The sequence below is a fragment of the Lepus europaeus genome, chromosome 3, assembly GCF_033115175.1.
Source record: "Lepus europaeus isolate LE1 chromosome 3, mLepTim1.pri, whole genome shotgun sequence".
Taxonomy (NCBI): domain Eukaryota; kingdom Metazoa; phylum Chordata; class Mammalia; order Lagomorpha; family Leporidae; genus Lepus; species Lepus europaeus.
This window is the reverse complement of record NC_084829.1, coordinates 24,944,439-24,969,562: the sequence shown is the minus strand read 5'-3', so window position 1 is coordinate 24,969,562 and position 25,124 is coordinate 24,944,439. Positions and strand designations below refer to the sequence as shown.

The following is a 25,124-nucleotide window of genomic DNA, read 5'->3' as shown; positions in this document are numbered from 1 at the left end:
CCTGAGACATCTGCTGCTTCCCCAGGTGCATTAGCAGAGAGCTGGATTGGATTGGAAGTGGAGTAACCAGGCCCCTGGCACTCATACGTCATGCTGGCATCACAGGCACTGGCTTAACCTGCTGTGCCAGAACCCAGCCTCAATTTAGACAACTTCAATTCCACATGGAACTGCACCTGTTTCTGCTTGTCCACATCCTGCTGTTGACCTCCACTTCAGCTACCCTTTCCTCTGTCCCAGATCAGCAATAACAAATCACTAATTCAGGCTGTCTGCTTTATTCTCCTGGCTTGCTTATTCTAGGTCCACTACAACCATTCCTGGAAAGTGAGTTTTTTTTTAAAAAAATATTTATTTATTTGGAAGAGTTACAGAGAGGTGGCGAGGAAGAGAGATTTCCATCACTGATTCGCTCGCCAAATGGCCATGACAGCTGGATCTGAGCCAATCTAAAGCCAAGAACTTCATCTGGGTCTCCCACAGGGGTGTAAGAGACCAAAAACTTGGGCCATCTTCCACTGCTTTCCCAGGCGCATTAGCAGAGAGCTGGATCAGAAGTGGTGCAGCCAAGACCCAAACTGGCATCCATAGGGGGAGCTGCCACTGCATGCCAGGGCTTTAACCCACTGCACCACAGTGCAGGCCCCTGAGGTTTTCTTATCGACAGTCTTTACCTCCTCCTAATTCAGCAGCCCTCATGTCTTGCCTTATTGAGCTTAAGGTCCCCTTGAGTAACTCTTAACCTTTATCATTTTGCTCTACCCAGACAGCAAATCTCCATCTCTGGGTGAACCACAATTCATTTTTTTGCAGCTGTCACTGACTGTACCAGCTTCATTACTTATGATTGGAGAGACTTGTGTCTTGTTCATTATATTAAGAAATGTGTGTGTGTAGACTGGTCCAGATTGTAAGTATTTAATTGGATAAGTGCCACATAATACTTTGCAGACTGCTGAATATATTGTAGAATGAAATCAATGTGGCAAAGTCTGGCAAGAAAACCAGAAAAATAAAATATCAGAGATGAATGGTGTTGACATGAGTACACAGGAGTGGTACAAGTCGTCTAACTAAAGAAACATGAGCTTACACTACTGTTTAATACCACTTGAATTCTTTATGATCTCAAATTATGCAATTATTTTTTACAGGCAACAAACCGGCATTTCCCACAAACTGTTACAGGGGCATATTTGAGTGGTGTTCGAGAAGCAAGCAAGATTGCAGCATTTTAAATAGAATTTCTCTGGACCCAACCTTCTATACCACAAATGGTAAAGTTTGAAACATGTTAAACCTCATTTTCACAAGGGAGAAAAACTCTAGAGACCAAAATTGCAATGTTACTAAGGTGGTAAAGCACCAACCCCACAATTCCTTATATGCACTTACATTTATTTGCATATTTCAAAATTCTAACTCGTGCTGTAAGTCTTCTGGATTTCATTATAAGGCAGAATACCTTAAATTGAGACCTTGGAATGATTCTTGCATGGTTGGCTGATTAGTTTTCATACACTTAAGAAACCAAGTCCACCAAGCAGGAATCATTAACCAGAAAAAGCCATGAGTTTTTCTTCTGTGATTTAGCATCTTTACCATTGGGCCTTAATATTTTTATATAGCTCCACTTTTGAGCCTTTACTTAAAAATTTAGATAGAATTTTTTTTTGATACAGCACAAATTTCCAGTCGAGGGTAAAACCAATTTTCAAGGCTATTTATAAATATTGTACATATTGCTTCCCATTAGATGTTCTAAAGAAATTTAAATTCAGATATCTTTTGTGATGAAATCTTTTACTTTTGTGCACACATTGGCAAAATAGCAAGTTTTCCTGTCCCTTCAACAGAAGAGTTACATTACTGGAAAATGGGTAGTGTAGTCTTCATACTTTTCTTACAGCCAAATCTGAATGGTAGCAACCTTTAAATGCCCGAATTTTTGGAAATTATTAACAAAACGATCTTGCCACAGTAACGTAGTAACTCCTCCCCAGGTATCTTTTTAAAAGCAGTTGATTCAGTCTCTAGGAATATTTTTTACCTAATTATGTTTACAGTATTCCATAGGCAGGTCCATTGGAAAACTAAAGAAAAATGTGAGCTCTCCAGGTACATTCTGCACATTCTATAAGCCATAGCTTGAAAGCCTAAGAACAGGGCAAACTACTTCCACTCATGACAAAACCATTGGTTTCAGGGTCTTCAAAATGCCTGTTCTCCCAGAAACTAATTCAATTTACAGGTTTTAATTCTTTCAGATGGGAGGAGGCAAGAATGACTGTAGCCACTTTAAAAAAAAGTAGAAAAAGTATCTTAGGCAAAGAATGTGCAGTGAGTTTAGAGTTGACACACACCCTCCACCCATGATATGACAAAAGCAAGCCAACAGCTGTATATTTCAAAGTCAACATTGATATTTAGGCTGACTCACTGGTTTTGACTGGAAAGTATTCTGCTTTGATTTTATGTACTACAATGTTTAAACAGCATGTGTTTATGTTAAGTCCGAAGAGGCTCACAGTAAATTATTAGTTGCTGTGCTGCACTGCAAGCAGGGAGGAGTCCCACTGAAAGTATGGTGAATGTGTAGCTTCCTGCTTCCAGTCACGTGCTTCATTTGACATCTTGTTGTTAAGGAACTATGGTACATTTTCCTAAGTTACTCTGAATGTTTCTCAGTGTTGTCTGAAGATTTTGTAATTGAACTGCAGATCATGAATAGCTGGTTGTGTCAAACTGCTTAATAAAAACTAGACTCGTTTTTTCAAACATACCCTGTGTGTTGCAGTGATGAACATTACATTATCTCCATCTGTATACTTTATGTCACAGGCATTACTACTTACCTTCTTGTAGCAAGTGATCACAAACAATTATTAAATTGGCAGTTTAACAAAATCCCTTTAAAATCGTAAGCTGTGGGGCTATTTCCTTCTAAAAATCCTGGCTCTGAAATCCTTACCCCATGGAGAAATGCTATCCAAACCTGTGTAAGTTAAGACATCAAACACAGACTTAAAGCGCCACTGATTTAGATTTATAATTTTTATTGACAAGGTTTGTAAGAATATTTAAAATCAAAGGCCAATTCTTAGGTTTCCGTTAGTTACTTATTCCATTCATTAAACGTACTTTCCCTAAAGTCTTAAGAAACAAGTCAAGCCTATGAAAACACCTGTTCACATTCAACATCAGTTTTACATATTTCTGTTCTATGATGCATTTTTAAACACTCAATTGGTATATCAAATAATTTTTATAGCAGCATGTTTTAGTTTAAGATTTAGAGATTATTTAACTAACTTTATTAAGACAAAAGATAAAATCGGTCTCATTCAAGAGTGGTCCATATGCTGATCACCTAGAATCCTGATTGGCCAAAATTTCAAGCCCAACAGCCCTAATTACACAAATACAATGAATTTCTTTAAAGGTAAAAATAAGCATATTATCACTTCTGAGAAATACCTTGTCAGAGATAGCCGCTACTGCCTAACATTTCTGGCACCATTATCTGGTTCCTTTATCATCATTATGAGGGTGATCAAGTTTCCTGTAAATATGAGCAATTTATATGGGCAAAGCAGTTAATAAGAATCGTTTCATTTACTAATAAGCCAAATGTGCTTGTATGTAACCCCTCTCCCCAAAGTTTTTGAAGCTTTGACATATTGATTTTGGTCTGTCCTTAATATAAAATGTATCAACAAACATTTTTGCAGAGTTAACACTAAAACTACAAATTGATGACACTTTAAAGGCAAAGCAGGGGAACTGTCTGTCCTGTCACTGAATTCTGACTTTCGCTGCTGTCACACTGCTCAACACTGACATTTTATCGTTTACAAGTGGAAAGACACCTACCTATGTGAGTTTAAAAACTGATCTGCACAAAAGAAATAAAAAACCTTATATACAACAAATTGGTTTTTAAAAATACAAAAATAACATCTGTCACTTCTGTCATGCTGACAATTTGACATATATACACATGCAGGAGAGAAGTTCCATTCTAGTCCTCTGGACAACTGTAGCGTGTGTACTGTTACATGATGAACACACCATCACTGGAGCTTTCACTCTGACAGAAGAGATGTGTATTCAAAATAGTTCATGTACTAAATGCCACAATAGTCTATGTATAAATGCCGGTTATAATAACTTTTGTTCTACCTGATTAAAAGAATGTCTTAAGCAAGCTAATATTAAGTGCACTAAAAACCACAATTCAAGGATCTATATCCATATATAAAGAAATCAAAAATGTACAAAATACAACTATAAAAGCAAGTAACAATTACTGCCATGCAAGAATTTTAACTAAAAACTGCATAGAAATGCAATTTAAAACAGCAAACTCAATTTTACGTTAACACTGAAGATAATAAAGGGTCAGCACTTTAGTTCTACCACAATGCTTAACAAGGATTTAGAAAAGGAAATACATTCTCTTTGCTGGTATAATGGTATAAATCAGATCTTCGAATCTATGGGAACAAGTCATCTCAGTCTCAAGAAATTAGCTGTAACAAAAGATAAACATTATTTTACCATATCCACCATATACTATGTATACATAAATCATAAAACCATTCCATTTTGAACTCACATCTGTCTTATTACTGTGACTCTGGGAAATCCACTGGGATCAGCATAGAACTACAGCTATTGTTGATCTCCCCTGACTTTGACCACGGACAGAAAGCTATGCTAGAGTAGTTGGGCATGCAATACTAAAGTGCCTCACTACCTACACACACTAGGAGAACGTATCTTCACCCAACTTTGGGTTTTGCACTAACTGTCCAAACTTTAAGGCTCTCTAAAATGGAAACAAAATGAGCTATATAATCTGAGGATCACATATGGTAATTCAGTGACTTGAGTATTTTGGAAAACATGCAATATTTGATACAGCTAACTTGATAGATTCAAAATAACCAAACTTGGAAAACAGAAATACTTACTTCTTTAACAGTTGTTTTTATGAAATCTTTTCTTTCAGTTAAATCATAAGCAGGATAATTTTCATATACCTGGAGTGAAAAGGAAAAAAAAAGATCTTAAAATTTAATGACATCCTTTGAATTAGAAATGTATGCTACATACAAACAGCTGCACTTACATTCTTTTTCTTAAAAAAGATTTTATTTATGTATTTGAGAGGCAGAGTTACAGATAGTGAAGAGAGAAAGAGAGAGAGAGAGAGGTCTTCCATCTGCTGGTTCACTCCCCAAATGGCCGCAACGGCCAGAGCTGAGCCGATCTGAAGCCAGGAGCTTCTTCTAGGTCTCCCACGTGGGTGCAGGGACCCAAGGACTTGGACTATCTTCTACTGCTTTCCCAGGCCATTGCAGAGAGTTGGGTCAGAGAGGAGCAGTGGGGATGCCAGCGCTGCAGGCAGAAGATTAATCTACTGCACCACAGCACCGGCCCCTGCACTTAACGTTCTGATACCAATCTGCTTTACCAAGTTCTGCTGCAAATGTAAAGCTTTAATATGGTGCACAAAGCAGAAAACTAGTATGTAAACATGCTCATTGCTTTAGAAGCTGAACCTGAGCTAAATTACCAATAAACATGGTGAGGAAAACATCTAGACAGACCTTTGTTAAGTGAACTAAGTTCTTTACAACAGCAGGTTACCTCCCAGATTCGTGTCGGTTGCATCATCTAACACTTTCTACAAATGATCCCACACCATGCACTTCAATGAACTTCAGCTTCTACTCAATCCCCTCCTCAAAGTGAAATCACTAAGATACAAGTAGTCTTATGAGTTCTCTACTCCCAAGACTCTGAATTTTCCTCTTTTGTTAACTTTCTCCGCCCCAAGACACCTGCTGCTTGATGTCAAGTGCTGACCCCATATGCTGAAATCCTGTAAGAACCAGCTGGCTTTATTCCCACAGTTACCAACTTTTTCTGTTAAGGACCAGACAGTACATAGTTTCAGCTATGCCACAGTTTCCTTCACAGTCCTCAACTATGCGGTTGTAATGTTAAAAGCCACCACAGACAGTACTTAAAGCAGTAGGTGTGGTTGTATTACAATGAAACTTTATTTACCAAACCAGGTAGTAGAATGGATTTGGCCTGCAGCTGGAGTTGTAACACAACTGGTTAAAGCCACAGCTTGCAGCACCAGAACCCCATATTGGGCCCTGTTCCAGACCCAGCTGCTCCACTTCCCATCTATCTCCCTGCTAATGGCCTTGGGAAAGCAGTGGAAATGGCCAGGGTGCTTGGGCCCCTGCCATGCACAAGGGAGACCCAGAAACTCCTGGCTCTTGGTTTTGGCCTTACCCACCCCGGCCATTGCAGCCATCTGGGGAGTGAACCAGCAGAAGGAGGATCTCTCTGTCTCTCCTTCTCCCTCTCAGATAAATCAATCTTAAAAAAAAAAAAAAAAAAAAGGAATGAATTTGGCCCACCAGCTGTTGTTCGCCAACTCTCGCAAAAAATATCGATCATTTAGGCTAGCACCATGGCTGGCTCAGCTAATCCTCCGCCTGCGGCGATGGCACCCTGGGTTCTAGTCCTGGTTGGGGCACCAGATTCTGTCCCAGTTGCTCCTCTTTCAGTCCAGCTCTCTGCTGCGGCCCGGGAAGGAAGTGGAGGATGGCCCAAGTGTTTGGGCCCTGCAACCGCATGGGAGACTGGGAGGAAGCACCTGGCTCCTGGCTTCAGATCGGCTCAGGGCACCGGCTACAGCACGCCGGCAGTAACGACCACTTGGGGGGTGAACCAATGGAAAGGAAGACCTTTCCCACTAACTCTGCCTGTCAAAAAAAAAAAAAAAAAAGATCATTTAATTCCTCAATTTGTTTGCTCCTTTGTTTTTCCCCTGCAAACCCCCAACCCTGAGTTGGTCTAACTACCCATTATTGTACAGTTAAGCCTACAGGTTGCAGTGTGAAAGAAGGACCAGTCACATTTCAGAGCCTCCCCAGCGGCCCCCTGGTCTGTGGTCAGATTCTCCACGCACTCCTGTCAATGGCAGTTTCATCTCCTTACTCAAGTGTCCCACATATCTGCTCAGCCGAGAAGTCATTATTATGAAGTCCTTCAAGTTTCAGACTTCCTTCTCTGGCAGTATCTGAATTCACCCATCATTTTTGCCTCTATGGGGACTGATCCTTCAACTCTCCAGTAATCTCAAGTTTAAGAAATTTCCTGGGGGCTGGCACTGTGGCATAGTGGATTAAGCCACTGCCTCCAATGCTAGCATCTGATATGGGCATCAATTAAAGAGTCCCAGCTGCTCCACTTCCCATCAAGCTCTCTGCTGATGGCCTAGGAAGAGCAGCAGCAGGTGGCCCAAGTGTTTGCGCCCCTGCAACCACATGGAAGACCCAGATGAAGCACCTGGCTCCTGACTTTGGCCTGGCCTAGCCCTGTCCATTGCAGCCATCTGGGGAGTCAATGAGCAGATGAAAGTTTTTTCTCTCTCTCTTCCCCTCTCTCTCTTTCAAATAAAAAGGAAGGGAGGAAGGGAGGGAGGGGAGGAAAAAGAAAGAGAAAGAAAAACAAAAACAAAAAATTTTCTGATACTTACTGCTTAGCCCCAAACAGGCTTTGTCTCTCTCCCTTGGCTTTTTAAAAAATACTTTCTTAATCTACATCTATACTTCCAACTACCTACTATTTTCCTTCTAAAGCAAGCTGCTGAAATGTGAATTCATCCATCTTCCTCACTACTCACAAATTCTGTATCTAAGGGAACTGCTGCTTACCACCGCCTGCTATGACCACTGCCATTACAGACCACCCTGTGGAGTCCAAACATGTCCTCACATCACTGAGCCATGTTACTAATAATCTCTTTTTAAAACTTAAGTGTGTTCACAAAAACTCTTCCAATGTACAGAAATAATCTCCAATTTCCCATCCACATTCCCTTGTCCCTCTTTTCCCCCAGAGGAAATCAGTGGTCAGTTTGGTGTATAATCTTCCAGACCTTAATAAAAGTTAATTTATACACATACACATAAAATAGCAGTATCATTTTCCTATATTTACATAAATAGAGTAATATTCTCTATGTTTTTAAGATTTAACAATACCTGGAAGGTTTTTCCATGTTCTTTGGAACTGCTACACAGTATTCCAAAACTATCAATGTAATAGTTTAACCATTTCCCTACTGATGGCCACTTAGGTTGTTACAGACATGCTGAACACTACTGTAATTATTTTATGCAGATGTCACTATGTCTTTCAGAGACCTAGAAATGGAATTGCTAGGTTAAAGGGCATTTGCAATTAAAATTTTACTACTACCTTCATGTCCTCTAAAAAAGCTATTACAAAATGAGTACCTGCTTCCCTGTATACTTGCCAATAATGAAAGCTGTCAATCTATAATTTTTTGCCAACCTACTACTACTACCCCCTTTTAATTTCTACCTCCCTGATTACTAGAGAAGGTTGAGTGTGTATTTTTTCTGTGAAGTGCCTTTTATTTCCACTTCTCATTGACTTCTAAGTTAATGCTTCTTCTTTATCAGTACTATCCTCTTGTTTTTCCATAGCACCGCTCCCTCTGGTCCTTCTACTACTGACTCTACAATTTCTTATACTTTATAGAAAATACTTCTCAACTGTGGTGTCAACAGTCTTAAGGATCTCATCACCCTAAATCTTTCTCCCTGGGCCACCTAATTTATATTCCTGGTTTTAACTCACAGTAGTATCTTAGCCTCAATTTCCATCCTAAACCAGAAAAATATGATGTGCATAATGTTGCAAACTTGGATATTCCAAACACTCCATCTCAAAATGTCTACCCAAAACCCTTACCTTTTCTTTAAAAAGCATTCTCTCTGTTCTGTTCTCTATTGTGATTAATACCCCTGAAGTTCTCATTTCCACAATGAAACAGCATTTGATCAGCTCTCTTGTTTTCAGACTTGGATTTGGCAACCTGATTGCTTTATGATATAAATTAGATTTCCTGCCTCCTCATCTCATCTTCTTAGCAGTCCACCCTTCTGTATGTTTCTAGGATGACTTTAAAAAGTTAAAATACGAATGCATTTTGTCTCCAGAATCTCAGTGATCTACCCAGTCTCCCAATTCTCCATTAGTTTCAGGAAGAAAACCAAACTCTATAGTAAAGCATAAATAAGATCTACAAAACTCTTTAGTATTCACTAACTTCTTCCCAATCCTAGTCTTGAGACATACTAGTTACTATTCAGTGAGTATTTTGATGTGTCCTTGTTCTTCAACTATATGGAACTGCTGATGCTCTGCCCAACACCTCAGTTAAAAACCCCTCCAAATCCCCCCTAGCATTTTCCCTAAGCCGACAGTCTTTCAACACAGCCCCACATACAGTGTACTCTAGTTACTGAATTGTCTATCTCTGTCTCACTACTGGGGTGGGGAACATCTGGCCCACAGGCCATATCCATGAAATCATTTGGTTTGGCCTTGCCAAGGCAACTACAGACGGGACTAGAAACTCAATAAATCTATGGTAGAGTAATTTTTAGTTGGTAATTTTGTATGGCTCATGACTGATGCTATAAATATCCAAATGGCCCTTGGCAGTAAAAAAGATTCCCCATCCCTGCACTAGACCATAAGCACCCTTTAAACCAAGTAATGGTTTCTCTGGCTCTACCTGTAACATCTAGCCCTTTGCCTGATATGCAGCAGAGGCTCTATAATTGTTGAATAAACAAAGCAATAATCAGTGTCCTAAAAAACAGTGTGGACTGTTTCAACTTCGTACATTTTGAACTTTAATTAGATTTTACTGTAACAAATTATGTATTCTAAATTCTGGAGTCATACTCAAGACCATAACATTTTATTTCCTGAGAAGTACTGGAAGAATTTCATAGCCATTTGAGTTAAGAAGCTAATCTTTAGCAGTTCATTTACCATACCAACAAACAAATAAGGTTACAGTCCAAGAATGCATCATTAGTAAAGAGTTTCTACACCAAGTTGATTTTGCTTCTGGTTTAGAATGTATCATTTACTTGGCCGGCGCCGTGGCTTAACAGGCTAATCCTCCGCCTTGCAGCGCCTGCACACCGGGTTCTAGTCCCGGTTGGGGCGCCGGATTCTATCCTGGTTGCCCCTCTTCCAGGCCAGCTCTCTGCTATGGCCCGGGAAGGCAGTGGAGGATGGCCCAAGTCCTTGGGCCCTGCACCCACATGGGAGACCAGAAGCACCTGGCTCCTGGCTTCAGATCAGCGCGATGCGCCGGCCGCAGCGGCCATTAGAGGGTGAACCAACGGCAAAAAGGAAGACCTTTCTCTCTGTTTCTCTCTCTTACTATCCACTCTGCCTGTCAAAAAAAAAAAAAAAAAGAATGTATCATTTACTTTTATTTACTCTAATTCTGTTCATTTCAATATTATTTATAAAACAACTAGATTAGGACAAAGACTCTATTTTATTTAATGAGGTATCCTGGCACCTTAAGAGTACCTGGCATATAAATATATACAAGAAATATACATTCAGTAAATGAATGCTCAAAAGGTTCTAGCTTCAAATTAAGGGCCGATAAAATTTTTCAAGAGCAAAAATGAAGTTGTCTTAATTACCTCTTTACAAATCTGCTTCATTGTGACTTCCTCCAAGTTAGCATTGGCCAGTAATTTCTTTACTGTTTCCTTTAACTCTTCATCTGTAGGTGGTTTCTTCAATTTTTTAATTAAAGGTTCATCATCTGAACTATCTTCAGATTCACTTTCTAAAAATAAGACATTTTATCAAACATGAATAAAACCTTTTCTTACATAGCAAAATAAGTTAACTTTTAAGACAAGTCGGGAAGACTTTTGTAAACTTTCATCAGATTCTCAGAGTCCTGGATCTAAAAATAGAAAAACTGTAAATCATCATTTAGATGCATATAGGTACACATGCATCCTGCTTTTTTCTCCTGATGTTCTTCAGTTTGCATGTTTTTTTGTTATGCACATGATACACAGCTTTCAGACTTCGGATTCATACCTTTCTTGGAACTGTTCTGATTCTTCTTGGTGGTGCTGCTGTCTGCTTTCTTAACATTAGCACTTTTTACAGACTTCTTATTTTTCGCAGCAGCTTTCTGCTTAGGTTTTTCTCTTTTTGAAGTCTTTTTTGGTGGCTGTTAGAAATGCAAAGTACATATATTGATGAGATTGTCTTCCCTCTAGTTCCCCTAGATCCCTTAATATTAGAGAAAATCAACATGTTATCACTAACTGAAAATTACCAATTTTTGATAATTACAAATACTCAACAAATTGTATCCCAATATAAATTTAAGCCTAAGAAACAATCAGAAAAAAATAATATGTACCTTAAATTTGTTCTGCAATATGGACAGGAAACTTTTTAACTAGATGCTATTATCCTCTTACTTATTATCTCGCCCAACTAGAATCTAAGTTCCATGAGAACAAGAATTTTTTTCCACCTCTTATGTTCACTGATGTGTCCCTGACTTATAAAATAGTACCTGATACCCAGCAGTTGCTCAATAACCATTTATGAACATATGAAGAAACCAATGCTCAGTGATGTTTTGTCCAGTCACATTAATATAGATCTGACTCTAGAACTTGTACCTTAAACAGTAACCTGTTGCTGATTAAAGAAAAGCAAAATACACACATGCACATAATAGATTAAAATGAGAAATTTATACTACACTTTGTCCAAATCAGTGTCTTTCAAACTAGGAAGCATTCATTCATTTAATTAACATTCTCAAAGGCAAAAATCTAAACATCAACATAATTTAAATTATTAACTTTATACACCAAAACTAGTGAAAGTAACTGAATGTTTCTCCCTGTGTTTTATTCTTGAATCTGAGTTATCACAATCCAGTTTTTTTAATTAAGTAATTTAACATTTATTTTAAAGACAGAGACCAGGCTCCTATCTGCTGTTTACTCCCCAAATGCATGCCAAAACTCAAGGAGGATCAGGCGAAAGTCAGGACCATGGAACTCAATCTAGGTCTCCTATGTGGGTGGACAAGAACCCAAGTATTTGAGACATCATCTACTCCCTAGGCTTTCTGCTTATTTCCTAATGCTATGAGATATTCTAGACAGTGGGAGTTGTGAAAAGTCAACAATGGTTCATCAGTTTGTTATAACTAACTTACCTGGATACATTAGACTCTGAAGGAAATACTAAAAATTCCTAAGTTTTGATGTATTTAATATAAAGAGTAATCCCTACTATATGTATCTCTTAAGTCAAAGGCTAATAAAATCTGGATTTCAATGTAAAAAGAACTAAGTACTGAAAGGTTTGAGCGCAAAAGAGACAATGATATTATAAGCATTATTTGGTCCCCATTCACATTCAATAATTAAAATTATCGAGTCTTTTAAACCCTGTCATCAAAAAATTATTTTAAGATTTATTGATTTGAAAAGCAGAGAATTAGAGAACCAGAGGCAGAAAGAAAGAGAGAGAGAGTCAGTCTTCCATCCAGTGGTTCATTCCCTAAATGGCTGCAATAGCTGCAGCTGGGCCAATCTGAAGACAAGAGCTAGGAGCTTCTTCCTAGACTCCCACACAGGTGCAGAGGCCAAAGGACCTGGGCTATCCCTCTACTGCTTTCCTAGGCCATAGCAGAGAGCTGGATGGATCAGAAATTCAGCAGCTAGGACTTGAACTGGTACCCATATGGGATGCTGGCAGGCAGCACATTTCACCCGCTTCGCCACAGCACTGGCCTGTCATTAAAATTTTAAAAGGTATACACAATATGGCACCAATTTTAGACCTGTAAATTGAGAGCTTTAATAGTTTGACAGAGCAAAAACTTTTGCAGTGATAAATACAGATCAAGTAAACTCCATGAAATTTCATTTTAAAATAGGTAATTAATTTCTATTTGTAACATCATCTTTTAAAAGGCATATGTTCTACAGTTTTTCTAAATGGACAACTAGCCTTTCTGTTATCTAGTAACAAAATTCCTAAGAAATGAAACCATATTACCTAAGCACTACAAAAAGATATGCTTCAGGTTGATGTTATGGTATAGTGGGTAAAGCCGCCACCTGCAGGGCTGGCATCATTTATGGGTGCTGTTTCGTGTCCCAGCAGCTCCACTTTCATTCCAGTTTCCTGTTAATGATCTTCGAAAAGCAACGGTGGATGGCTCAGGTGATTGGGCCTCTGCTGCCCAAGGGGGAGGCCTGGATGGAGCTCCTAGCCCAGCCCAGGCTAATGCGGTCATCTGGAGAGTGGACCAGCAGCTGGAGCTATGTCTCTAATTGTGATTTTAAATATGTAAATTTTAAAAAAGTAATTAAGAAAAGAAAGGAAGATGACACGTGATAGTACAGGTGTTGGGTCTTGAGGCAAGTTAACCTAGTTTCAAATTCCAGCCCAAGATGTCTTGCAACCTAGTTCCCTCATCTACAATATAAAGAAAACAATAGTTACCTATGGTTATATGGGAATGAATGCATTAATATATAATTTTTTTAAAAAAAGATAATGTATTTGAGAGGCAGTCCCATTTGCCTACAATAGCCAAGGCTGGGCCAGGCTGAAGATACAGCCAGAATTAATGGTGCCTAGCACACAGGAAATAATAAATATTACCTAGTATTACTATGAGTTAATACTCATAGTATTACTCATACTAATACTCATAGTATTACTATGAGTGTTTCCTTTTGTTAAGTGGGAAGTTCTTTTATTATATAAAGGCAGCTTCCTCTGACACTAGAAGTTCCTAAGTGTTTCTGAAAAGCAGGGCAGGAGGTGGGCTTCTGGTCTAGCAGTTAAGATACAGCTTGAGATGTCCACATCCCATAAAAGTACCTGGGATTTAGTCCCAGCTTTGCTGCTAATTTCATCTCGCTGCTAATGTGTACCTGGGAGGCAGCAAGTGATGGCTCAAGTAATCAGATCCTTCTACTTTTAGGATATGCTGATTGAATTACCAGCTCCCAGCTTTGGCCTGGTCCAGCCCGAGCTACTGGAGGTATCAGAAGAGTACACCAGTTGTTGGAGTTCTCTGTATGTCTGCCTCTCCAATAAATAAAAAAATAAAAATAAAAAGCAAAGAAGATATGAAGCACAGAAATTATAAAACTATCACGACAAAATCAGTGATGTTAATATTAACTAACCATGATACATCATGCTTATTATATTATGGTAGATAACCCACTAATATCCAAATCCCTGTAATAACAAGTTATATTATTTATTCGGATTTCACTTATCTTTAGTAAGCAGCTGTGAATTTGTCTGTGACAAACTTTAGGTAGGAATTCAGTAAACTAGGCCTTTTAGCCTGATTAGTGCTGACCTGGGTTACGAGATAAAGCTGAACAAACTAAGGCAAACAGGTAATCAGTACTTAGAGGTAATGGAAAAGGGAAACCCAGAAAGTGGAGAAAGCAAGTTAAACCATGTCCATTTTATGTCATGCCAAATTTCATAGCTTCACTACTTCCGACCCCCTCCTCTACTGAAGAAAATCTCTCTCATGACCCTTAACACAGCTTAACAATAACCTCCTGTAAATCTTTCACAATATCAATTTGATTAATTCATATTCCCACAATACCTGGTTTGTAATCCATTAATCCCTACTTTAGGGCAGGCACTGTGGTGTAATAGGTTAAGCCTCCACCTGCATCGTCAACATTCCATATGAGCGCCGTTTTGAGTTCTGGCTGCTTCTCTTCCAATCCAGCTCTCTGCCAGGGGCCTGGAAAAGCAGTGGAGGATGGCCCAAGTGCTTGGGTCCCTGCACCAGCGTGGGAAACCTGGAAGTAGTTCCTAGCTCCTGGCTTCAGATCGGCCCAGCTCAGGCCATTGCAGCCATTTTGGGAGTGATCCAGTGGGTGGGAAGAACTCTGCCTCTCAAATAAATCCCAGGGCCGGCACTGTAGCGCAGTGGGTTAAAGTCCCGGCCTGTAGCACCGGCATACCATATGGGTGCCAGTTCTGGTCCTGGCTGCTCCACTTCCAATCCAGCTCTCTGCTATGGCCTGGGAGAGCAGTAAAAGATGGCCCAAGTGCCTGGGCCCCTGCACCCACATGGGAGACCAGGAAGAAGTACCTGGCTCCTGGCTTTGGATTGGCACAGCTCCAGCCGTTGCTGCCATCTGGAGAGTGAACCAACAGAAGGCGGGCACTGCAGACAGTGGCTTTACCCACTACACCACAGCACTGGCCCCTGAAACTGAATTCTGAAGACTTTGAAGTTAAACTTCCTAGAGTTGGATGTGGCACAATGGGTTAAGCTGCTACTTAAGGGTGCCAGCATCCCATATATGTACTGGTTCAAGTCCCAGCTGCTCTATTTCTCATCCAGTATTTGGGCCCAAGTATTTGGGCTCCTGCCACCCAAAGTTAGGAGATCTGGACAGTTCCAGGCTCCTGACTTAAGCCTGGTTCAGCCCAGGCCATTGCAGCCATTTGTGGAGTGAACCAGCAAATAGAACATCTCCAACTTTACCTTTCTTCAAAAAAAAAAAGCCAAACTTCCTGGTTCAACTCCTGACTGCACCACTACCTGTGCATTCTCAGGCAAGTCACAGACCCTCCTCTGCCTGTTTCCTCGTCTGTAAACATGGAGGAGTAATGTTACGATCACTTTACTGACTTTCCCATCAATTTTGTATCTCCGACATTGGGGTATTATTTTACACAAACATGGTGCTTTTACAGGCACCGGAGGTTTGATGAATTTTGGCCACCACCTCTGTAGAGTTGCTGTGAGGATAAATGAGTCAATTCAGAGAAAACAGCAAAGAAAACAGGCATTTAATACACATGCATCTATTAAACAAGTTATTTACAAGTCTGTTTTCCAACTACACTGCAAGCCTAAGGGCAATCTGACAATCTCTGTGACATCACGAATTACCTATTTAGTTCTATCTAACTCCAACTACTAGGAGTGTTTGCCTTACAGTAGCCACTTTAATATTTATCATGTTCACCTCTATATTATTTATAGGACCTAGCTGACCTATACTCAACCCAGGTTGTATTAAAAAAGTAATTAAGAGGAAAATGCAATTGTATAGCACTGTACACACATGATCTCGTGAGCTAAAAAAACAAAACCGAAGCAAGTGTTTGACTGACATTGGGGACACTTATATCACATTGCCTGGGATCGTGTCCAAGCTCCAATCTCCATTCCAGCTTCCTGCTAACGTGTACCCAAGCAGCATGGGTGGTTGGGTCTCTGTCACCCTTGTGGGAGATTTGAATTGAGTTCTGGCTCCAGGCTTTAGCCCAGCCCAGCACTGGCTATTGCTGGCAGTTGGACCAGCAGATGGGAAATCTATGTCTCTTTCAAATATATAAAATTCAAAAACGGAAAAAATGATGTGACCTCAGACAAAAATCAAATTGTTTATCTCATTACAAATAGGGCACAGTTTTAAGTGAGCCAAAACCTTACAGCTAACAAGAAGCAAAACCTTTGATTAGGTCCAGTGTGTCTATGTTGAAACCATTCAATTAATAATTAATAATCTAGGGCCAGCACTGTGGCGTAGCAGGGAAAGCTGCTGCCTGCAGTGCCGGCATCCCATACGGGCGCTGGTTCAAGTCCCAGCTATTCCACTTCTGATCCAGCTCTGCTGAGGCCTCAGAAAGCAGTAGAAGATGGCCCAAGATCTTGGGCCCCTGCACCCGCATGGGAGACTCAGAATAGGCTCCTGGCTCCTAGCTTCAGACTGGTGCAGCTCTGGCCATTGTGGCCATCTGGGGAGTGAATCAGCAAATGGAAGACCTCTCTCTCTGTAATTCTGCCTTTCAAATAAATAATCTTAAAAAAAAAATCCAGGTGATGCCATAAACCTACTTATCATACTGTTAAATGCCTATCTGTTCCCATTGCATACAAATGTTACTAATGGTAACAAGGAAATAAAAATGCTGGCAGAAAATACAGAACCTCAACAAAGAAAACCAATTCTGACCTTATCCTCCAAACTGCACTGGCTCTAGAATTCTTTATTTAGAATAGTTATTATATACATACAAAGCTAAGATGACTCTTAGTGTAATACAACCATAATTTCCCCCCCCTTTTTTTTTGTGATGCCAACTTCTCTGTTTTTCCGTCAAGGCTCAACCTTTTACCTTGTCTCTAAAGTGTCTGTACCAGGATCCACAAAAAGGGGCAAATATTCCCTCCTCTGAACTTCTACCTGTTCATACCTCTTATTTTTGCTTCCGTTGTATTCTATACTTTTTCCTTTCTAATCTTTGACCTCTCTCCTCATACCAACTAAGCTGAATTGCTTAAAGGTAGACACTTAGCAACACAAAGCACAACAACTTGCATTTAGTTTCTTTGTAATTATATGAAAAAGTAAGATGGGAAAAGATACCTGGGGGCTAGATGACCTTTAAAGATTTGTTGAAATAACACTGAGGCTCTTTTTCACTAAAATTAATCCACTTGCTAAGACAAAGATTTTTCTATTAATAGCAGCCAAATTTCTTGTTTTTTTTTTTCCATTTCACCTTCTTCTGGTACAACTTACCTACATATATTTTACATTTAAGAGGAAGAAAAAAAACAAAGACCACTATATATCAAATCATGAACAATGGGCCTGGGCACTTAAGATATTTTTTGAGGCTCCCCAGCTGGCTCATCTAGCTATGCCATCTAAAATAAGAAATCCATTTTTAGTCTAGATCTGTGGCCAAGCTGTTCCTTTAAAGTGCTGGATAGTAAATATTTTTGGCTTTGCTAGCTACAACATTTTTGGTTGCATATTCATTTTGGGATATTTTTCTTTTTTACAATCATTTAAAAATGGAAAAACCATTCTCAGCTTTTAGGCAATATAAAAACAAGCCTTAGGCTGGATCTGGTGTACAGACCAGTTTATCAATTTCTAGACCAGATTATGAATGCTTGGAGATATAACCATATAAAGCAATCAACAAGATAATGCCTCAAGTTTTGGTCTTAAGTTTTGATAAACACAAGTGGATTTACTCATTTACTTCTGTAAAGCTATTGCTTAGAATTAGATTTTTATCTAAATTACTTCTGTTGGGAGAACTCTGAAGACAATTTTATGAACTAAGATATGTAGAAAGACTAATACAGAGAAACTATTTTGAAAGATTATATATTTATTATATTCTCAGGCACAAAAAGGAGGCTATACTCCTTATCTCTCAAAACTGAATGAGATGTAAGATGGGAATGCATGGCACATGGAAGATTCCCAATAGTTTCTTCCATGTCTGATCTAATAAATGACTACTGAATAAGTGGTATTCCTCCTCAGGTAGACTATCAGTTCCTGTAAAACAGGGTACATGTCTCTTTTTAGTTTGTTTTTTCTTACTTTGCAAAATGCTCAGGTATAGACTAAGAATCATTTGTATGATAGAGAATGATTCACCAACCCCCAAAAGGTTGCATGAGTCACAACTAAGACCAACCACAGAGGTGCTCTATGGTCTTTTGGTTCTTTTTGCTTTACTTCTGGTCATACTAACTGCAAAGTGTGTTTGCCAAAAGCACCCTGCCTTCCCCACTCCCCACGTTTCTTTATTCATATGTCCAACTTTCCTCTCCATTTAAGGTTAACTACAATTGGTGGTACTTCTATTTCTCCCATTTCACAACATACAGTCTCCTTTTGAAATCCTGTAATTAAGTATCAAGTGGCATTTGGGTAGAAAGTTATCATCTGTAACCCCAACTTCGCATACACCCTATTGACTTGAGCAATCAAAAAATGGTTACATTAGAAATCAAGTACTGGCCCCATTTTAAATCTCTTTTTAAATAGTCAGAAACCTTTACTTTAAAAAATTATATGGCATTGTAAAGTAAAAATGTTGAAGGTGTGAGAGACAGTGAGCATCTTTGTTATTTAATCAAATAGGAGCCAAGACTAAGTCTTTTAATAAAAAGAAATAAAAAAAAAAAAAGAAAAATCTAGCTTTCAAATTGTTATGGCATCTATTTTTAAAGATTTTGGTTTGCTATTTCTGAATATGTTGCAAGTGGTTCGATCAGGACTATCATCTATTTTAGACATTCCGATAAACTAAAGGGGAATGGATTAAAAATGACAGCTGACTTTAATTTCAGCTAGTACAATGTACTATAATCCAAAATTTCAAGATATAAATTTCCAAAAGTTTGAAGGTGATTTTCCATGTCTCTGATAACCATAAGGGTACAGGTCACAGGAATGACACTAGTACTTTTATGGAGGAAGGCAAATAAAAAAAAATCTTGGGAGAGTATGGCTTACCTATCTTTTATAGGCAGCTGGGCTCTTGAAGGAGGGTCTCCAAAAAAGAAACGCCTGTCAGAGCCAGAACTCTGTCCTCACAGCAGAAAGGATGTACTGCGTGAACAGATGAACAAAATAAAAATTAGCTTAAAATACACTATTCTTTTAACAACTTGGCTGAGGAAACACAGAATGCCAAGAGAAAAGAATGTGCAAGTCATAATTTTATAAAATCTATATGTTGTTTCAACTTTGCCTTCCCACAAAATTTGAAAGATTTTGTTAATACCTCTGTTCAAGTTATGTGATTTTTTAAAAAAGAACAAAATAGTCACACCTACCACTACCAACCCCTCAAATGATTCAAATAGTTTATCAAAAATTCTAACAGAAGTACCTGATTTGGTAAACACTGTAGGACAACTCACTTTTGATCTGCTTTCCTTTCATTAAGGCAAGAAAGCTAGCATGTGGCTCTCACAGCTTCCCTTGCAACTAGATGGCCATGCAACAAAAATCTCTGGGCTGGTGCTGTAGCATAGTGGACTAAGCCTCCACCAGCAGCACTGGCATCCCATATGGACATTAGTTTGTGTCCTGACTGCTTCTCTTCCGCTCCAGCTCTCTGCTTGTTGTCTGGGAAAGCAATGGAATGAAAGCCCAAATGCTTAGGCTCCTGCACCCATGTGGGAAACCGGAAGTAGCTCCTGGCTCCTGGCTCCTGGCTTTGGATCAGCCCATTTCCAGCCATTGTAGCCATTTGAGAAGTGAACCAGCGGAAGGAAAACCTCTCTTTCTTCCTCTTTATCTGTAACTCTGCCTCTCAAATAAATAAATCTTTAAAAATGTTTTTTGTAAATGTTATATACAAGGAGATCTCTGATAAAAGGTATCCTTTCCAGGGAAAAAAAGGCGGGAAACATTTCAATATGAGAACACCGAGATAAATCCTAAATATTCATAAAAATTCACAAAGTTCGGGCTGGCATTGTGAAATCGTTGGTAAAGCCTTTGCCTGTGACACCAGTATCCCATATGGGCGCCAGTATATGTCTCAGCTGCTCCATTTCTGAGCCAGCTGTGGAAGATAATCCAAGTGTTTGGGTCCCCACCACCCATGAAAGAAATGTAGATAAAGCTCCTGCCTTCATCCCAGCCCAGCACTAGCTGTGGTGACCCTCTGTGCACTAGTAGATGGGAGATCTGTCTCTCCCTCTGACTTTCAAAATAAATAAATGCATCTCAAAAAAAAAAAAAATCCAAGGTTTTATAACTTTTCTAAAATAAGATGCTATAAAAATAGGAAAAAAAAAGAGGTATAAGGTTAAGATAAAGAAACAGTACAAAGTAACCAATTAACGGTCTAAAAGACTATTACAACTACTTTCTCTAAAGGACACCATCTGTAGTCTTTTCTCGGTGCTTCAGGTTAACACCTATGAACAGCATGACAAAACATGGCTTAATCTGTCTCATTTAAGTCACTTCCCCTAAAGGTGTTAATCCAATATGAAAACAATCTGATTTTCAGAATAATATAAAATATCTAAACCTACTTATTTCCCTATTCTCTTAAAGAAATTTCACCTGCCAGGTGCTTCCTAGTTCTCAATTGTTCTTTTCTACTACTCTAAGAAGCCAGTGAGTAAGAGCCAAGCTAGTAAGGGAATTCAGAATGGCTCTTTCATAAAGAAATTACTAAGGCACCTTCAGGAAGAGCATCCTGTTGAGTTCAATCCAAGGAAAAGAATCACAAAATTATCATAAATTAGTCACTATGCATCACAGAAACAGGTACAGGGATAGAAAATCCGTAAATGTTTTAGGAATTATCAGTATAGTAAATTTTTGCGAAACTTTTTAAGAACTGCCATTCTGTTAACCATGTGGATTTCAGAGCTTTCATTTCAAATATAATGAATTGAGTTACTAATTATGTTCCTACTCTTCCCCACAACTAAAGTTGATTATAAAATCTAGCAGGCCAGTGAATAATATTCAAACTCATATACTTTGCTTTAGTGAAAAACAGAATTTGAACTGGATTTCTGCACAAAATTTATGACTAACAATTATTACAGATTATATTTGGACTATAGATTATAGTCCAAAGCCCCCAGTTTATAGAAGTAACTGGAAAAAGTAAAATTAATCTACCGAAGTTTTATAGTTATTCTTTTTTTTTTTTTTTGACAGGCAGAGTGGATAGTGAGAGAGACAGAGAGAGAGGTCTTCCTTTTTGCCGTTGGTTCACCCTCCAATGGCCTCTGCGGCCGGCGCATCACGCTGATCCGAAGCCAGGAGCCAGGTGCTTCTCCTGGTCTCCCATGCGGGTGCAGGGCCCAAGGACTTGGGCCATCCTCCACTGCCTTCCCGGGCCATAGCAGAGAGCTGGCCTGGAAGAGGGGCAACCGGGATAGAATCCGGCGCCCCAACCGGGACTAGAACCCGGTGTGCAAGTGCTGCAAGGCGGAGGATTAGCCTGTTAAGCCATGGCGCCAGCCTATAGTTATTTATTCTAAGAACTAAAATCTAAGCCCAAGAAGCTGGGCCGGCATTGTGGCATAGCAGGTTAAGCCTCCACCTGCAATGCCAACATTCCATGTGGACACCAGTTCAAGTCCCAGCTGCTCCACATCTGATCTGGCTCCCTGGGAAAGCAGCAGAGGACTGCCCAAGTGCTTGGATCGCTGAACCCATGTGGGAGAACCAGCAGAAGTTCCCGGGTTCAACCTGGCCCAGGCCCAACTATTGAGGGAATGAACCAGTGGATGGAAGGTCTCTGTTTCTCTCTGTGTGTGTGTCTCTCCCCACCCCCTCTCTGGAACTCTGCCTTTCAATGTGAAAGATATCTTCCATCTGCAGGTTTACTCCCCAAATGGCCGCAACAGCTGGGGCTGGGCCAGGAGCTTCTTCTTGGTCTCCCACATGGGTGCAGGGGCCCAAGCACTTGGGCCATCTTCCACTGCTTTCTCAGGCACATTAACAGGAAACTAGACTAGAAGTGGAGCACCCAAGACATGGACAGGAGCCCGTAAGAGATGCTGGCATTGCTGGAAGCTTAACCTGCTACATCACAATGCTGGGCACCAGCCCAAGGTCATACAGTAATAATCCAAGGTAGAGGTGGGCTCTAAATCCAGGTTCCAAAGCCCATGGTTGTAATGGTGATGTCTCCATGAAAGAAAACTTAACCAATTTATATTCTGTGACAACTTTTTATGCTTAAAAAAAAAAAAAAGCTTAGGAAACAAAACAACAAAAGTCTTCAAAATAGTAAATAACACAGATAGTAAATAACCAAATATTTATTGAATGAGGAATACTATTACTTTAAAATTGTCACTATTACACAGAAGGTACTTCAAAAAGGGTCATGGAAAAACAGTATTAAAGGGGCCGGTACTGTGGAACAGTGGGTAAAGCCGCCGTCTACAGTGCTGGCATCCCATATGGACGCTGGTTCTAGTCCCAGCTGCTCCACTTCTTATCCAGCTCTGTTATGGCCTGGGAAAGTGGAAGAAGATGGCCTAAGTCCTTGGGCCCTTGCACCCACACGTGGGAGACCTGGAAGAAGCTCCTGACTTCGGATCAGCGCAGCTCTGGCCATTGCAGCCAATTAGGGAGTGAACCAGCAAATGGAAGACCCTCCACCCCCACTTCTCCTTTCAAATAAATAAATAAATCTTAAAAAAAAGAAAAGGTATTAAAAGGTAAGTTTTAGTTTAAACTAAATTCATGGTTTTTCCTTCTCCATGAACTTTTTGAACACCCCATTTATGTACACATGAACAATGTTTTTTATCCAGGCATCTAATTCATAAAAATCTTAGTGCTCACATTGTATCTTAAATATATATTCCTTAGCCGGCGCCATGGCTCACTTGGCTAATCCTCCACCTGCGGCGCCGGCACCCTGGGTTCTAGTCCCGGTTGGGGCGTAGGATTCTGTCCCGGTTGCTCCTCTTCCAGTCCAGCTCTCTGCTGTGGCCCAGGAAGGCAGTGGAGGATGGCCCAAGTGCTTGGGCCCTGCACCTGCATGGGAGACCAGGAGGAAGCACCTGACTCCCGGCTTCGGATCGGTGCAGCGTGCCGGCCATAGCGGCCATTTGGGGGGTGAACCAACAGAAGGAAGACCTTTCTCTCTGTCTCTCTCACTAACTCTGTCAAAAATATATATATATATATATATTTCTTATTGTGAGAAATACATTGATAGTCATGTGCTATATTTGTAACAATTTTTCTTAATTATGAAGCATTTCACACTTCACTTTACAGAAGTCTTTATAAAATTTGACATTAAAACAAGCATGAGAAGCAGGCATTTGTGGCACAGCAGTTAAGATCCTACTTTAGGGGCTGGCGCTGTGCAGCAGTGGGTTAAGCACTGCCTGCAGTGCCGGCATCCTATATGGGCGCTGGTCTGAGTCCCAGCTGCTCCACTTCCAATCCAGCTCTCTGCTGTGGCCTGGAAAGCAGTGGAAGATGGCCCAAGTCCTTGGGCCCCTGCACCCATGTGGAGATCCAGAAGACACTCCTGGCTCCTTGCTTCAGACTGGCACAGCTCCAGCTTGTTGCGGCCAATTGGGGAGTGAGCCAGCAAATGCAAGCCCTCTCTTTCTGCCTCTCCCACTCTCTGTGTAACTCTTTCAAATAAATCAAAAAGACCCTACTTTAGACAGCTGCATCCAATATTAGAGTATGTGGGTTTGAGTCCCTGCTCTGCTAAACTCCAGCTTCCTGCTAAAGCATTCCTTAAGAGACAGAAACTGATGGCCAAAGCAATTGGGTTCCTGCCACCCATCTGGGAGACCTGGACTGAGTTCTGATTCCTGTCTTTAGCCTGGCCTAGCCCTGGCTGTTGCAGATGGGCATGTGGGAATTGAACCAGCAGACAGAAGATCTCTGCCTTTCAAATAAAAACAAAAAAAATAAATCTTAAAAATAAAAGAAAATACATGCTGGTCATTAAGCCTCTTGGGGTTTCTTTGGCTATAAAGAATAAAATGGTCCACATAAATTATAAAATATTAATAAACTACAAAGAATTTGTTCCTATGTTCAGGATACCAATTCCTTCCACTTAGTGAAAATCTGGACTTCTAGATCCAGCTCAAGGACTCAAAATCCATTCCACACCAACTATCACCTTTTCCACCTCTTACATTGCAGCATGGCAATGAAACTCAAAGTTCCTTAAGGAAGAGATGAGTTTATATTTAACTGTTTCTGCATCTTCACAACTAAAAGCAGCCAATGCGGGGTCCAGCGTTGTGGCACAGCAGGTTAAACCACCTTGACTCTGGTCCCATGTGAGTACTTGGGTCCTTGTCACCCATGTGGGAGACCCAGTGGAGTTCCAGGCTCCTGACTTCGGACTGGTGCAGCCCTAGCTGTTGCGGGCATAAGGGAATGAACCAGTAGATAGAAGATTCTGTCTCTCCCTCTCCATCTCTGTAGCTCTTTCAAATAACAAAGAAAAAAATTTTTTTTGGACAGGCAGTTAGTGAGAAACAGACACAGAGAGAAAACAAAAATGTTTAAAAAAATAAAAGTCAATATGGAACTGTTTTCTGGCTGTCCTATTATAGCAAGAATATTCAGCTCTCTCCATGAAAATGATTTAAGCACAGATTTAAAAATTTACCTCCTCTTCACTTTCTTTATCTTCATCCTCTGAAGACTCTTCCTTGTTTTTCTTTTCATCTTCATCACTACTAGACTCATCTGACAGAATTTCAGGATATTTGGTTCGCTTCGCTTTCCTTGTTGTTCCAGAACTGTTGCGTTCCTTCTTATTGCCTTTACTAGAAGTCTTTTTAGACTTTGGCAATGGCTGTGTACAAAAATTTGAAATAATGAATCAACAATATTATA

The 25,124-nt window shown here is 40.0% G+C and overlaps 2 protein-coding genes across 4 annotated transcripts in view; one reads left to right on the top strand and one right to left on the bottom strand.

Annotated features, from left to right (window-relative positions):
* The window catches only part of KDM1B (lysine demethylase 1B), a 55,464-nt gene extending 52,682 nt beyond the window's left edge, over nucleotides 1–2,782 (top strand). Inside the window, exon 21 of the mRNA XM_062185394.1 lies at nucleotides 1,155–2,782. Within this exon, the coding sequence (XP_062041378.1) occupies nucleotides 1,155–1,238 (84 nt within the window). The 3' untranslated portion in view covers nucleotides 1,239–2,782. The remainder of the gene's footprint in view (nucleotides 1–1,154) is intronic.
* Nucleotides 2,783–3,035: 253 nt separating this feature from the next.
* The window catches only part of DEK (DEK proto-oncogene), a 40,012-nt gene continuing 17,923 nt past the window's right edge, over nucleotides 3,036–25,124 (bottom strand). The window contains exons 7-11 of one of the 3 annotated variants that reach the window (XM_062185404.1): nucleotides 24,895–25,083; nucleotides 10,990–11,125; nucleotides 10,578–10,726; nucleotides 4,977–5,045; nucleotides 3,036–4,532 (exon numbers count right to left, since the gene is read on the bottom strand). In XM_062185404.1, coding sequence (XP_062041388.1) covers nucleotides 4,521–4,532; nucleotides 4,977–5,045; nucleotides 10,578–10,726; nucleotides 10,990–11,125; nucleotides 24,895–25,083 — 555 coding nt within the window. In that variant the 3' untranslated portion in view covers nucleotides 3,036–4,520. Of the gene's footprint in view, nucleotides 4,533–4,976; nucleotides 5,046–6,504; nucleotides 6,792–10,231; nucleotides 10,316–10,577; nucleotides 10,727–10,989; nucleotides 11,126–24,894; nucleotides 25,084–25,124 lie in introns of those variants that run through there. The other 2 variants (XM_062185401.1, XM_062185406.1) reach the window with 2 other exon arrangements.